Source organism: Panthera leo, chromosome A2 (assembly GCF_018350215.1).
Source record: "Panthera leo isolate Ple1 chromosome A2, P.leo_Ple1_pat1.1, whole genome shotgun sequence".
NCBI classification, from domain to species: Eukaryota; Metazoa; Chordata; class Mammalia; order Carnivora; family Felidae; genus Panthera; species Panthera leo.
The window spans coordinates 161,256,734-161,272,597 of record NC_056680.1 but is presented as its reverse complement, the minus strand read 5'-3'; the positions used below and the strand labels follow the sequence as shown (position 1 = coordinate 161,272,597).

General features: G+C 47.3%; 1 protein-coding gene across 1 annotated transcript in view; it reads left to right on the top strand.

Moving 5' to 3' along the window:
• Window positions 1-9,257: 9,257 nt before the first annotated feature.
• LOC122213241 overlaps window positions 9,258-15,864 on the top strand; it is a 41,891-nt gene continuing 35,284 nt past the window's right edge. The window contains exons 1-3 of the mRNA XM_042927365.1: window positions 9,258-9,443; window positions 11,974-12,022; window positions 13,262-14,127. Coding sequence (XP_042783299.1) covers window positions 9,273-9,443; window positions 11,974-12,022; window positions 13,262-14,127 — 1,086 coding nt within the window. The 5' untranslated portion in view covers window positions 9,258-9,272. The remainder of the gene's footprint in view (window positions 9,444-11,973; window positions 12,023-13,261; window positions 14,128-15,864) is intronic.

Genomic DNA, 15,864 nt, shown 5'->3' with positions numbered 1-15,864 from the left:
CACGATGTTATATTCCGTTATGAACCACAACCATTCAGTCCTGTTCTCAAACAGGTCTCTGCTTCCTCCTAAGGCTTCTCCGAAGATCTACCAAAAGTGACCACTCAGAATTTGTGTCTTCACCAGAGGGTCACAATCTTGGAGCTTCAGGGGAAAAACTGTAGGACGTGCTCTGAACTACTGTTGCCTCAAAGAGACTCTTCAGAGCAGGTTTCCAAGATGGCAGCACTGACTCAATGCTCAGACTCTTGCCAGTGAGCAAAGCCAGGACTACTGGGACTCTCAGTCTGGAAGCATATGTACCTCAGGAAATCAGACGACTGACTCAAGATCCAGCAGAGTGAGAAGTAATGACATAGGACTGAGTGAACGGACTCAAGATGTGCCATTGTGGTTATTTGTTTGGAATATTGATGGCATTCTGTTTGATGTTCTACTTGTATGACTATTTGTGGAAACCTTATTTCTTTCTCCTTAAACGAATTAGTAGACTGTGTATCTATAAACCCACAACAACCATCTTTAAACATTACCTCATCTTCACCTACCCTCAAAATTGAGAAACAAATGCTTCTACTGAGTTTCATTCACTTTGATGATGATAGAACCATTTGCATAGGTTTAATAAAATTCTGTCCTCTTGTTTACAAAGATACCACTGGAAAAATTGATTCTGCAGCAAAGCCATATGTACAGGGTGATATATGAGAGTGATTGTTGTTTCATCAAAGACCATCAGACCACTGCTAAGGAGCAATTGTTGTTGTTACATGTGGAGCTAATGTCTCCAAAACCTTCATAAGAAAACGAATATGATGTCTGGCTTCCAGGATCCCAATCTCTGGGAGTAAGGAAGTCCACTCCCAGGTAGTCCAGAAACCCAGGCAAATTTTGGAGACCTCAGGAAGAGGGAAATTCATTGAGATTTATGGGTACAGCATGCAAAGTTTACTTGAGAAAGTGTTTAAGCCTTGGTTTCCTACTCCTAGGATAGAAGAATGGCAGGGGCTTTGAAACGTCTGATTCAAAACTCATTTTGAAAATTTCCAAAAGAAGTTTATCCTTTGGAATTGATAGTTGCTTCATATGATTAGGCTCTAGATTTCACGAGCAAAGTCAAGGAGGCTTTTCCAGTTAATTAAGATTCTTGCTGCATCTGTATAAATAATCAGGCCATGCATGGTAAAAATAATCTTCAAGGATCAACAATACTTGTTGGAGACTGTTTATGATCACAAAGTAGAGAATGCTATGAAAATGATCCAAAATTTAGAAATAGGCAAGAGAGATTATTGGAGTGTTCTATTGTTCTGTGTGGTGCTGTGCTTGATGATCAGCTGTGATACTTTACAACACTTTAAGGACAGAGAGAATTTTTGCACATCTCTGCCTTGGAGATACTCAGCGAATTTTCTGTCTGGTGGAATACAGAACTCAAAAATTACATTTTCCTACCCTCTTAAACACATCAACCCTTGATTTCAAATGAACTTTGTGCTTCTGTTTGTGTTTTTTGTTTTATTCTTTGCTTATTTGTTTGTTTTTAACTAGGTTTCACACCCAGCATGGAGCCCAAACTCAAGACCCTAAGGTCAAGACCTGAGCTGAGATCAAGAGTCAGACGCTTAACTGATTGAGCCACCCAAAGGAACTTTGAACCAATTATAGAATCATACTGGTTCTCTAGTTAAGCCATGAGTTGAGCAAAATCTTTGATGTGTTTATACTTGCCCAGGAGTCATGAGTTTGCTTTTTTTGAAAACTGCAGATAAGAAAGAGAGGCAGAAATAGCATGATTCAACCCTTGGAGGTGGAAATAACACTGGACACAGGCAGAGAACAGCTAACAATTTGGAGTGCAGGAATCATTACCAGCCTTTACTGAGAGCCTACTGTGTCCCTGGCACTTGCCTCTCCATCATTATAACCTTCGTTCCTTACAAAAGTGTAAAACGGATATTAACGGGAACAATGATATCTAGAAGAATCTCATTCTTGGAAGAGGAGTTGAGACTGATTATAATGACTGTTGAATACCAGGCCAAGGAATGTGGATTCTAAGCCCTAGGCAGTAGAAGATTTCCAAGAAGCAGAACCTAAGAAAACTATCCCAATGGGCTTAACCTGGTAACTGCAACTAGGACTGGAGAGGAAGAGATCAGGGGTACTGTACCCTCACACTGCACACACTGTCCCTCTCTTACCATCCATCCTAGGTTGAATTGTGTCCTCCTAAAGAAGTCCTAACTCTGATACCTGATAATGTGACCTTCTTTGGAGGACGGTCTCTGTGATGTCATGTCATGAAGTTAAGGTTGAGCCCTACTCCGATGCCTGGAATCGTTTCATTCAGAGTGAGGGAAGTTTACACACAGATACACACAGAGAACACCAAGTGACAAAAGAGGCAGAGAGTGGAGTGAAGCACCTAGAAGGCAAAGAACAAAGCAGGCCAGCCAGCACCAGAAGCTAAGAAACAGCAAAGAAGGATCCTTCCCCAGAGACTTCATGGAGAGTATGGCCCTGGGAACGTCTCGGTTTGGCACTTGTAGCCTGTGCCAGTGAGACAGTAGCCATAACAATGAGAAAGTAATTTTCTGCCCTTTAAGCAACAGTTTGTGGTCATTTGTTACAGCAGCTCCTGGGAGAACTAATATAGATTTTAAGGCCAAGAAGCAGGGTCCTGCTCTGGTAATTACTTAAAATGTAGGAGTCGTTTCAAAATTGAGTAATGCATGGAGGCTCGAAGAATTCTGAGGTACTTGATAAAAAAAAGGCCTAGATTGCCCTTAGAGGATGTCGGTGGTAGGATGAGCATCCAGGTCACTTTCTGGTGAGGTCCCAGAGAGAGGTGGGGACCACGCTGCTGGACATTGGAGGGACGATGGCACTTGCTATAAATGGAAAGGGGCAGGGGACAGGGGGCAGGGAGGCAGGCTAAACTGAGGTGGACTGCTGGGTGGAGAGTAGACCATGTAAGTGATGAACTTGAATATTTAGCTGAGGAGAATTCCGAGAACAGTGTGGAAGGTGTGGCCTGGTTTCTCCTTGCTGCTTCTAATGAAATGTGTGAGGAAAGAGAGTGGTGGCCTATCTGCCAGCCAAGGAGCACCAAGATGGCCAGCTGCCAGAAGAGCCCAGGAAGAAGCAAGCAAGGTCCTCCCCTCAAGGCTTCAGAGAGCGCATGCCTCTGCTGGCATCTTGACTTTGGACTCCAGGAGCTACCACACAATCCATGTCTCAACTGTTTCAACTGGTGTTTGGCCGACCTGTCGTGCAGTGCTAGGCATCCAGCATGTCCCCTCCACCTTGCCCCTGCCTGCTTTCTTGTCCCATCCTCTGAGAAACCCAAAGGTCTCCCCTTCTGTGGTATAGTGTGAACAGGCCAAATCTTCTAGACTACTCATTCTTCCTCATTCCCGCCACATTTCTGGCCCAGACAGACCCCGGTACTCCCTGATGAGAGAGAGCTTGGGGCTTTCTCAGAATTTAGATTTCAGTCCTCTAAAGAATTCTCTTTTAGGAAACAATTATACAACACCAAAACAAAAACTAACAATTGTTTCTTTTAAAGAGACACACAGGAATTTAAGGCCTGGGAGCGCGGTTAAGGCCTCCTGAACTCTGAAGGCAAACAGGCAGATTGTCAGGGCGCCATGAGCTGGGGGGTCAGAGGTAAAAGTGGGCCCTGGTCCCAGAAGCAATAATCAATCCCTCACTCTTACAGAATACCAACACTGTACAAAAGGACTATTTTCTCTTAATCAGCAAAAATGTCTCCTTAATATATGAAAATCAGCCAGTGGAAAAGTGTGTGGGCCTGATTCTCTCATGATCAAGATCTATGGCTTGGAGAAAACCAAAACACAAACAGACCCTAAAAAACCACAATCCCCATGAGCCCCACTATCTTTACAGATAAGAAGTCCTAGATTGTCTCAATTCAATGCCTCCTACAGAACAGCATCATGGGAGACTATCTGGACCTCTCCCAATGAGGACGAATCCCAAGACTCTCCCCCCCCCCCCCGGCATGATTCATGAGCCTGGGCCCACTTACCCACACAACTTCTCAGGTGTTGGTTGGCTGTAGGTATAAATCTCAGGTGGAACAGGGGCCTATGGTCCCGAAATGGAGACCCTGAGGAGGGCCCAGTCCCAGGACTCCTGGCTGGAGGACCCAGGGTTTAATATGAGTATGGGCCTTCTTTCCCCAGGGCTTTGGCATTCCAGGGCCATCGAGTAATGGACAGTTACAGATGGTTATGGACATCACCTTTATTTACCAGCCAGCACCAACAGCCATGAACAAAAGAAGCAAAGGCACAGGCATGTTTCTCCCTGAGTTCTCTGCTACTCTCCACACACACAGCATCCTACCTCACTCATCCACCTAGACTTTCCAGTCCCACGCCTCCAAACCCCACAGCCTTTGCTTCGATGGCCCCTGGATTCATAGCCATTCCTCGGTACCAATGGTGGAAGAGGCGGTTTGGGAGAATGGGGGTCAAGGAAAGAACTCACAGGCTGCCAGGGCCAGCCGACAGCCTTCAGTGATCTGCCCTCTCTGGGATTTACAACAAAGTTGGCACCGTTTCTGCTGTTACCTTCATTTCTTTCTTTTGGTTTCAACTTGACATCTTTTATTGCTTCACTCTCATCTTTGTGGAGTGTCTCGAGTGCTTTATTACAAATGATAAACACGGTAAGTAAATCTTTAACGAGGGATAAAGGAAAGACTGTTATATTCATGGCACCATATCACAGCACAGTTTTTTTGTTATTGTTTCCCACAGTCCCTTGCATTTTCAAGAAATGGGTAACATGGTGATTTCTCGTAAATTCACTCATGCACAGAAAAACATACATCTTACTTCAGCCCCAGCAATTTCCTGCCTCACCTCTCCTGAGTCTGTCTTCCTCATCAGGCCACAAAGGTGAGGACACAGGTTCGTGTCTTCCCATTTGTGGCTGCTCTTGTGCTCAAAAGACACTGGGGCAGGAAGGCGGGGCCAAGGAGGAACCCCACCATGGAGGTCTCACTGGCCTCTGCACAGGATACTTTTCCCATCTCTCCCCAGGCTGGTGCTGGCCTGAGGATGAGGTGGACGTCTTCCTGGGAATCTCCAACCAGGACCCGTTCAAAGAAAGCACATCAGTTAGATCTTTTGACCCTGACGTGGGCTGAACAACTCAGTTCTGCTCTTTATTAGAACAGGTGCACACGGATGCTACTACCTTCCAAAATTTTGACCTATTTTTCTACTGGTTGTTTGTTCATTGATTGATTGATTGATTGATTAAAGTTTATTTACTAATTTTGAGAGAAAGAGAGAGAGTGAAGAGGGGAGGGACAGATAAAGAGGGAGAGAGAGGATCCCAAACACACTCCTTGCCAGCACAGAGCCCGATGCAGGGCTTGAATTCACAAACAGTGAGATCATGACCTGAACTGAAACCAGGAGTCAGATGCTCAAGCAAATAGCCACCCACGTCCCCCCACGTTTTAAAAATTTTTCACTCAAAACATAAATAGCTAACAAACAGCCAGGCAGCCTTATTATTTTGACTATTACCTATTTATCAGGAAGATATAGAACGTGAAAGTTGCACTGAAATGACTCATGTCCAAGCTGTGAAAGAATATAAACGACTCTTTGGAAATACAGGGAAAGGCCAGCATCTCTCTCACCCTCTGCAAGTTCACCATAGCTGCAGTTAGTAGGACAGCGGGACTCCGTATAAAAACGGCTGTCGGTAAGACGGTGGTAACTGCTGCCTGGCTCCCTTTTGATGCTGTTTCGTTTAACTATAATAAGACACCACAAGGGGAAGGCAAAACGAGGCAAACTCCAGGCAGCCAAAAGGAAGGAAGAAGGGGAGGGTTGGCAATGTGGCCAGAGTTTGACCCAAAACTAGGACAGGCTTCCATATACCCGGAGGAACCCTACAAACCTAGTACTGGTGGGACAGCCATAAGTGGTGCAACGTATATAATTTTAAAAATATATTAAAGTCTCTTAAAGTTGTTCTAAGATCATTCAGCAAACTAAGAAACACCTATTTAAAAAAAGTCTACTAAAAAGTAGTAAGAACAGCGAGTCTGTGACAGTTGACCATAAGCTGCTTCCTCCCTTCCAACACTGGAAGGAAACTGCATTCTGGCAGGTGTGGCCGAGAAGCTGGGGCTCCCTTTCCTCTCAGCCTTCCAGCAAGAGAACAGTATCTTGAGAGGAATCAGCTGGAGGTCAGTAGGTTTAACCGCCGGGTATAGTATGGACAGACAGAGAGGTTACGGAAAGACACAGAGTGGGGCTAAGACAACTGTCACCTCCCGGGACTGTGCAGGCCCAGGCTGCACCCTCTGAGGAGAGACACCAGAGGTTTCACCCTGCAGGGGATCAGACTTCACCAGGAAAGTCCAGCCAAACACGCAAACTCCCTGCACAAAGTTGCAGTGAAGCGACCAGAGCAGATATCCTTGTCTTATCTCTGATCACAGGGGCAAAACTCTCAGCCTTTCATCAAGTATGGTACCAGTGGTGGGAGTTTTCACACTGATTTCCTTCAGTTCTTTCAACATGCTTAGAATTGCTCTTTGGGAGCCCTGTCTCTGAATCCAATATCCAAGGCCTCTGCCAGGCAATTCCTGTGGCCTGAGTTTTTCCAGTATATGGGTCACACCTTTCTGTTTCGTTGTACACCTTACAGTTCTTGTTCAAAACTGGGTGTAGGGAACATGGTGTAGTGAATCTGGATACTGATTCCCTTTCTGCCTTTCTAGGCCTTGATTTGCTGTTGTCTGTGTGTCCATAAGAATACAGAAATCGCTTTTTTAAACAACAAAATAGAAATTCTGCAGCGGAAAAGTATGACTGAAATGAAAATTTGACTAGTGGGGCTCAACGATACATTTGAATGGCTAGAACAAAGATTCAGTGAATTTGAAGATGTAATAATTATAAACACACATGAACTTCACAATTGAGCCCCAAAACACAGGAAGCAAAAAATAACAGGCACCAAGGAGAAATAGACAATTCAACAACAAGCTGTAGACTTCAATGTCCACGTTGACCAATGCGTACCACAGCTAATCAGAAGGTCAAAATAGAAACAGAAGATGTGACCCACAGATAAACCAACTAGACCTAATATTACAGCACTTTACCCAACGAAGTAGATTATACATTCTGTTCAGGTACACAGAGAACGTTCTCCTAAATATGACCAATAGGCCATAAAATGAGCCTCAATAAATCTAAGAGACTTGAAATCCTAGAGTATAACAGGGGGTAAGCTCCTTTACATCAGTCTTGGCAATAATTTTTTGGATTTGACCACAAAAGCAAAGGCAGCGACAGATAAAATGAACAAGTGAGATTACATCCAACTAATACGCTTCTGCCTGGAAAAGGAAACCTTCAACAATACAAATAGGCAGCCCACTGAATGGGAGAAAGTATTTGCAAATCGTATATTTGATAAAGGGTTAATACCCAAAATACATACAGAACTCACATAATTAATAGCAAAACCTGAGCAATTTATTTAAAAAGGACAGAGGAAGTAAACAGGCATTTTCCCAAAGAGGACACACAGGTGGCACATAGGTGCATGGAGATGTGCTCAGTATCACCATCATCAGGGGAATTGCAAATCAAAACCACAATGAGGTATCGCCTCACACCTGTGAGAATGGCTATCATCAAGAAGACAAGAGGTAACAAGTGTTAGGGAGGATGTGGAGAAAAGGGAAGCCTTGTGCACTGTGCATGGGACGCAAATTGGTGCAGCCACTGTGGAAAACAGTATGGACGGTCCTCCAAAAATTATAGGTAGAATTACATTGGATCCAGCAATCCCACTTCTGGGTATTTATCCAAAAGAAAGGAAAGCAAGATCTCAAAGAAAGATCTGCACTCACAAGCTCCCTGCAGCATTGCTCACAATAGCCAAGATCTCAAAGCAACCTAAAGGTCCATCTATGGGTATATATATATTGCTCTGTGAAAAGAAAGAGGAACATCTTGTCATTTGCAACAACAGGGTCGAACTTGAGGGCATTATCGTAAGCGAAACAGGTCGAACAGAGAAAAACAAATACTGTATGATATCACTTTTATGTGGAATTTTAAAAAGCCAAACTGATAGAAATGGAGAGTAGAACAGTGGTGACCAGGGTCTTGGGGATGGGGGGATGGGGAGACATTGGTCAAAGAGTACAAAGTTCCAGTTACAAGATGAATATGTTCTGGGGATCTAACGTGCAGCACAGTGATTATGGCTCATCCCACTGTATCATACCTTAACAGTTACAAGAGAGTAGTTGATCTTAAATGTTCTCACGCAAAACGAGTAATGGTAAATATGTGATGTGATGCAGGTGTTAGCTAATAATACTATGGTGGCAATGATTTTGCAATATAGAAGTGTATCAAATCAACACCTTGCACCCTTTAAAATTACACAGTGTTACATTTCAATTATATCTCAATAAAGCTGGATAGGGTGTGGGGGGATAAGGTGGAGGGCCATGGGTTAGGTATCTTCACTAGAGAGAATGAACTGGCAAGACTGGCTAAAAATCAGGCCCCAGAGTATTAGGTTCAGGTTAAGTGAAAGCCCTCACTACACACGGGGAGAGGTGACTCCAGAAACTGTAAGTGAGTTAGGCAAGATCGCAGAGTTGATTCCAGAACAAACCAGGTCCAGGGCACATAGCACCATACGCTGTTGTAGTCTTCTCCCCACACAATGTCTGGCTATTTTACTCACGGCTATTTTACTCTCTCATGACCTCCTGAGAGGAGAAACAGACACTAGGGTCAGAGATACCAACTTGAGGCTAGACTAAGTCTCCTATGAAAATTCCATCCTCTTCCTGCTGTCTGATCTTTAATAGCTGAAAAGACCTCTTTTTCTTTAGGAATGAAGAGATGGCAGAGAGGACCACATTGGTGGCCTTGTCCACACTGATGTCCAGTCAAGGATTCCTCCCTGATTCCTGGGGAAGGAGACTCTCAAGAGGCCATTTTCTAGGAAAACACCCAAAAAGCAAAAGGCAACTGGACATAAGAGTAGTGGGCAGAGGCCAACACTGAGAACAAGCCTCAGAAATCTAAACTGCCCTTCATTGAGGTAACAGCCCCTCCCGGGAACAAGATGTGGTGCCACAGCGACCTTTGGAAAGGATCAGCACAGTCCCAAGCAGGGGGTGTGTTGCGCAGTGGAAAGAACACAAAGGCACCACCCGCTGGCCCACCTGGCCCATGTCCTGTCCCTTTAAATCGGCACCACTGGGCCCTCCCTCCCTGGGCTCTGAGACTTCCTCCCTGTGCTGTGCTGGCAGGAACAGCCTCTGTACTCACAAGCCAAGGCACAGCACCAGGTCGCGGGTTTCTGCAGCCAACAGCAGAGCCTGTCATCACTTCTGCTGGAAGGTGAGCACACAGGGGAAGGAAGGGAGCCACCTGGGGCAGAGGGCAGTGGAGGAAGTGGGGGGGATTAGGTTGGCTCTAAGGAGTTCAGGGCCTGGTTGCAGCTCACTGAGTGGGTGCCTGCATTCTACTACCTCCCAGGAAGGGGAGCGGGATCTAGAAAGAATAACTTCACCCTTGCAGGCTTTTCAGGGAGCTCTGAGTTTCAGAACAAGCAAGTGAAGAAGAAATGGTAAGCATCTTCTCCAGCCGTGGAGTGCGCACACTTTTACTTGGGACTACGTACTTCGTCCTGCCCCGCTCCTCACCTGGTCAGAAAGGTGTTTGCTGGAAGCACTGCCAGGGCTGAGCACGCTGGAGAAGGCTGCAGACACTCCCTCTGAGGGCATGTGCAGCCAAGGAGAGAGACATTTCTGAGGACAAACAAGTGAGTCTAACCTCAGAACACATCGCAGGGTGGAAATCGTGTCTGTGCGCCGAACCCCACTCACGCCCTCCACCTCCTCAGCCCTGTGCACCCCCAGGGACTTGCAGGAGTCAGCAAGAGTTATGAACATGGTCTTCAGACCTCTGCAGTACACGTGCTTGTGTGTCCTTGCACATCCCTTCCCCCGCCCAAGCTGCCCAGGGCTCTGTGCGCTGGGAGCCCTCTTCATCCCCACACACTGGCTATAAATGAAGGACTTGGACAGGATGAATGGCTCAGAAACTCAGAGCAGGGACCCAATGCATTAGAATCACTCAGGGGGTTGGGGAGGGTGCCTCGGTGGCTTGGTCCATTAAGCTTTGAGCCCTGGGATGGATTCTGTGCTGTCAGTTCAATGCCTGGAGCCTGCTTTGGATTTTTCATCTCCCTCTCTCTCTCTGACCCTCCCCTGCTCATGCTCTGTCTCACCGTCTCTCAATAAAATAAGAAAACAGTAAAATAAAGTTTTTTATTAAAAAAAATCCCTCAGGAAGAGGGATGAGAGATACCGTTTTTTTAACGTTTATTTATTTGTTTGTTTGTTTGTTTGTTTGTTTGTTTTTTGAGACAGACATGTGAGCAGGGGAGGCACACATGAAGAAGGAGAGAGAATCCGAAGCAGGTTCTGTGCTATCAGCACAGAGCCTGATGAGGGGCTCAAACCCACAAACCATGAGATCATGAGCTGAACCCAAATTAAGAGTCAGATACTTAACAGACTGAGCCAAAAAGGCACCCCTTTTTTCTTATTAAAGTGCAGATCTATGAAACAAAATGTCAAGTATATATTTTAAAGACTCCCATAGATACTTCCCAAAGACAGCAGGTTCAGGAAGCAGGGGACTACATAATATCCAATCGCATTTAAGATGATATGAGTCTCCATGTTCTACATCAGTCAATGACTCCAAGCCTCTAAACCCCAGATGTCAGCTCTCAGAAACTCTGGAAAAATTTTTCAAATCCCATCCCAAACCATCGCAAACCTTTGGGAAGTCCCATAGGGGCCAGGAGTCCAGTGGATTTCCTAGAGCACACTTGGTCACTTCCGTCATTGATAAGGACTTCTTGCTTTAGCTAAATTCTTGTTCTTTGCACTGAATCTTCTGGCTGTTTCTTCAGTTCTGCTGTGCAGTCAGTTATGGGAGTTTGCTAATTTTTACACACAAGATCACTACTCACCTGAGGCCTGTGGGATCAACTTTACCAAGGGCTTTGGGGAGCTGAAAGGGGCGCTACGCAGAAGACAAACCTGTCATCTAACTGGTCAGAGACAAGTTATCAATCAACCCTTCCCTTTGCTTGTCCTTGTGTGTTGCCCATGGGACACAGCACGGTCACCTGCATTAGCCAGGTGTTGCCATGAAGAGGTAGCATTTGAAATGGATGGCGGAGCACAGACAGGACTCAGACAGAAACGTGGGAGAGAAGGAGTGGTCATGGGGGTGAGCGCACAGGTGGGCTGGAAAGGCCCTGAAACCTGTCCTCTGCGGAGCAGCTGACCCGAAGGGGAGTGAGTGGCACACAGGGCTGGCGAAGCAGACAGAGCAGAGCTGCGCCCTTGTGACCAGGCCCTTGTGAGATCAAGCAGACTGCATCACTGAGTGGCTATCTGTAGTAAATCCTGCCGGACTTGGGGTCATCGCTTAGTTTGAGAGGCCTCAGATTCGGGGCAGGAACACCAGGAGCCGGAAGGGAGTGTCCCATCTCTCCAGCACACAGGTCATATTTACACAAATGACACAAGCCGAATTCTTTGGTCTTTGGAGAGCAGAACACAGGTTCTTCAGATCAGCATGGGAGATAGGTATCTTTCCCAATTTTCAACCAATGAGGCTCACCAAAGGTTCTCACGGTTTGGTTCCAATACCAACCAGGTCCTTCCAGGCTTCTTCCCCAAATTCTGATTGATGTTCAGCGCAGGGCAGGAAGCATGACCTTTCATTGGGATGTCACCAGCTCTTTGGACCTTGCCTGAGCCACCTTAGGTAGTTATACCTATTCGATAAACAAATGAATGAATGAAGGAATGAAGGAACTAACAGGTTGTGTTTGGAACTCTTTCAGGTGGGCATGGGAGGACGCAAGATGGCCAGAGATGAAGAGAATGCCTACGGTAAGAACTGATCTCAGTGTGTACTTGCCCCTAGGTGTCAGCTCTGGGTCGCAAGGCCATGGGCTAACTCAAGACTGAACAGACACATAGGGGCACCTGGGTGGCTCAGTCGGTTGAGCGTCTGACTCCAGCTCAGGTCATGATCTCGCAGCTCATGGGTTCGAGCCCCACGTTGGGCTCTGTGCTGACAGCTCAGAGCCTGGAGCCTGTTTCAGATTCGTCTCCCTCTCTCTCTGTCCCAACCCACTCGCATTCTGTCTCTGTCTCTCTCAAAAATAAATAAACATTAAAAAAAAAAAAAGACGGAACAGAGACAAATCCCAGACATGTCCCCATGCTGGGGTGAAACAGCTAGAGTCCCAGCTTTGCATTTTTGCTGGACCTCTGCTCCTGACCTACTGTAGGATATTAAGTGCCTTGACCAGACTGTGCCTTGGGTCCAAAGGGTACAATGAGGATAATACATCTACTCCGATCCCCACGGAAGATGTGGAGGGTTGAGATCATGGACTAGAGGGAACACGGTTTACCAGGTAGACTGTGTCCGTGAACAAGGATGGAGGGTTAACTGTGTCTTACTGGAAGCAGGTTTACTAGAGAGAAGAGGGAGGAGGAGGGGAAGTGGAGGAAGGGAAGAAAGAAAGAGATCCTGTCACCTAATGCTCTGAGCAACCCTGGGAGAAACAACTCTCTGTCACCCCTCCCAATATGCAGAAGATGTTGAACGCTTAGTCTAAACTCGCCCAAGCTTCCACAGCTGGCACATGCGGGGCTGTGATTCCAACCCGGGGTGTCTGGGACTCCAGACAGCCCTTCACTCCCAGGCCTTCTGTGCCCTCCCGCATCTCCTCGCTGGGATGGCCCCTGGGAGAAGTCTGGCAGAGGCCTGGGAAGTCGTCGAGCACGGAGCAGCTCTGCAAAGTGCGGACGACCAGAGGCAATGTCAGCTGAAGTCATGGCCTGCGACCGTCGAGGGGGACCCTCCAGAGCAGTGTGCACCCGGTGCCGGAGCATGGACTGGGGGGCAGGTGCACGCACTGGAGCCAAAGATGGAAGAAAGGTGGCTAAAGATGCCCCCGGAGTCGCACAAGCTCTAACCAGAGCGCCTGGGAAAGGCCTGTTGGACAAGCAGAAGCGGGAGGCATCCTTGCCCTCCTCCCTCAGGAGGCACCCCGGAGCCCCGGTGGAGCGGGACGCGAGCTCTCAGGCCGGCGGCCCACGCCTACTCTGTCCTCACAGGTTCCCAGGACCCGGACGACCAGCAGCAGCCGCTCGCGCAGGAGCGCAGGCTCAGGCTCATCCTGGCCGGCAGGACCGGAGTGGGCAAGAGCGCCACGGGCAACAGCATCCTGGGCCACAGGCTCTTCCCGTCCAGGCTCGCGGCCACCCCGGTGACCAGAAGCTGCGCCCTGGGGAGCCGGAGCTGGGCCGGGTGGCGCGTGGAGGTCACCGACACCCCCGACCTCTTCACCGCCCAAGGCCGGCACGCGGACCCGGACTGCACCGAGCGGGCCAACTGCTACCTGCTCTCGGCGCCCGGGCCGCACGCGCTGCTGCTGGTCACGCAGCTGGGCCGCTTCACCGCCCAGGACGAGGAGGCGGCGCGCGGCGTCCGCGAGCTGTTCGGCGCCGGCGTCCTGGCGCGCGCCGTGCTCGTCTTCACGCGCCGGGAGGACCTGGAGGGGGGCTCGCTGCACGACTACGTGCGCGCCACCGACAACCGCGCGCTGCGGGCCCTGGTGGCCGAGTGCGGCCGCCGCGTGTGCGCCCTGGACAACCGGGCGGCGGGCGCCGAGCGCGATGCGCAGGTGGGCGAGCTGCTGGCGCTGGTGGAGCGGCTGGCGCTGGAGCACGACGGCGCGCCCTTCACCGACGACGTGTACGGCCTGGCGTGGGCCCGGCGCCACGCGCGTCCCGAGGACACGCTCTGCCTGGTGGCCGCGCGGCTGGCGGCCCGCGGTCTGGGGCGGGGGTGGGGTCGGCAGTGGGGGCGGGGGCGGCGCTGGCTGGAGGCCGCGAAGCGTGGGTGGCCGCTGGCGCTCCTGCTGCTGGGGGGCGCACTGTTACTTGTCCTGCTGCTTCTCCAGCGGGGGGCTCCAGGCCCAGATTGAAGGAGCTGCCCTTCCAAATGCGGGGAGCCTGGAGGGTAAAGGGGCTGGGTCAAGGCGCTGAGGGGAACTTAAACCCAATTTCAAAGGAAACCTGGAGTTTCAGACTGGGAGTCTTAATGACTCAGGACGCCTTGGACACTGTATCGACTTTGCAAAGGCTCAAGTTCACTTTTAGCATTCAAATGTCACTTTTGATTATATGTACACTATTCAAATAAATGTGGTGAACTTTCAAATGTCCTTAATTCATTTTAGTAGTTTGGATGTATTTTTCCTTCTTGAAAAAATAGTGCATTGACTGGTAGTGTTTTATATAGAAAGTGGATTCATGGCAAAGGGAAACAAACATTTTTGTGCGTGTGTGAGCATTTATCAAAACGTAGACACTGCCTTAGTTCGCTTGAGTTGCTATTAAAAAAAAAAAAAATGGGAAAGCTCTCAGTTTTTCCCCATTGAGGATGATATTACTTGTGGGCTTTTCATAAATGGCCTTTATGATGTTTAGGTATGTTCCTTCTATCCCAACTTTCTCCATGGTTTTTATTAAGAAAGGATGCTGAATTTTGTCAAATGGTATTTATGCATCGATTGACAGGATCACATGGTTCTTTTCTTTTATTAATGTGAGGTATCACTTTGATTGATTTGCATATGTTGAACCAGCCCTGCAGCCCAGGAATGAATCCCACTTGATCATGGTGAATAATTCTTTTTATATGCTGTTGATTTTGATTTGCTAGTATCCTACTGAGAATTTTTGCATCCATATTCATCAGGGATATTGGCCTGTAGTTCTCTTTTTTTTTGCTGGGTATCTGTCTGGTTTAGGAATCAAAGTAATGTTGGCTTCATAGGATGAGTCTGTAAGTTTTCCTTCCCTTCTATTTTTGGAACAGCTTGAGAAGGATAGGTATTATCTCTGCTTTAAATGTCTGGTAGAATTCCCCAGGGAAACCATGTGGTACAGGACTCTTATTTGTTGGGAGATTTTTGATAACTGATCAAATTTTTACTTTCTTCCTGTTTGAGTTTTGGAAGTGTGTGGGTGGTTAGGAATTTGTCCATTTCTTCCAGGTTGTCCAATTTGTTGGCATATAATTTTTCATAGTATTCCCTGAGAATTGCTTGTATTTCTGAGGGATGAGATCAGGATCATGGAGATCAGGAGATCAGGGATGTCCACACTCACCGCTGTGTTTAACATAGTGTTGGAAGTTCTAGCATCAGCAGACAACAAAAGATATGAAAGGCATCAAAATTGGCAAAGATGAAGTCAAGCTTTCACTTTTTGCAGATGACATGGTATTATACATGGAAAACCCGATAGATTCCACCAAAAATCTGCTAGAACTGATACATGAATTCAGTAAAGTCGCAGGATACAAAATGAATGTACAGAAATCAGTTGCGTCTTACACACCAATAATGGAGCAACAGAAAGACAAATAAAGAAATTGATCCCATTCACAATTGCACCAAGAAGCATAAAATACCTAGGAATAAACCTAACCAAAGATGTAAAAGATGTGGATGCTGAAAACTATAGAAAGCTTATGAAGGAAATTGAAGAAGATACAAAGAAATTGAAAAACATTACGTGCTCATGGATTGGAAGAATAAATATTGTTAAAATGTCAATACTACCCAAAGCTATCTACTCATTCAATGCAATCCCAATAAAAATTGCACCAGCATTCTTCTTGAAGCTAGAACAAGCGATCCTAAAATTTG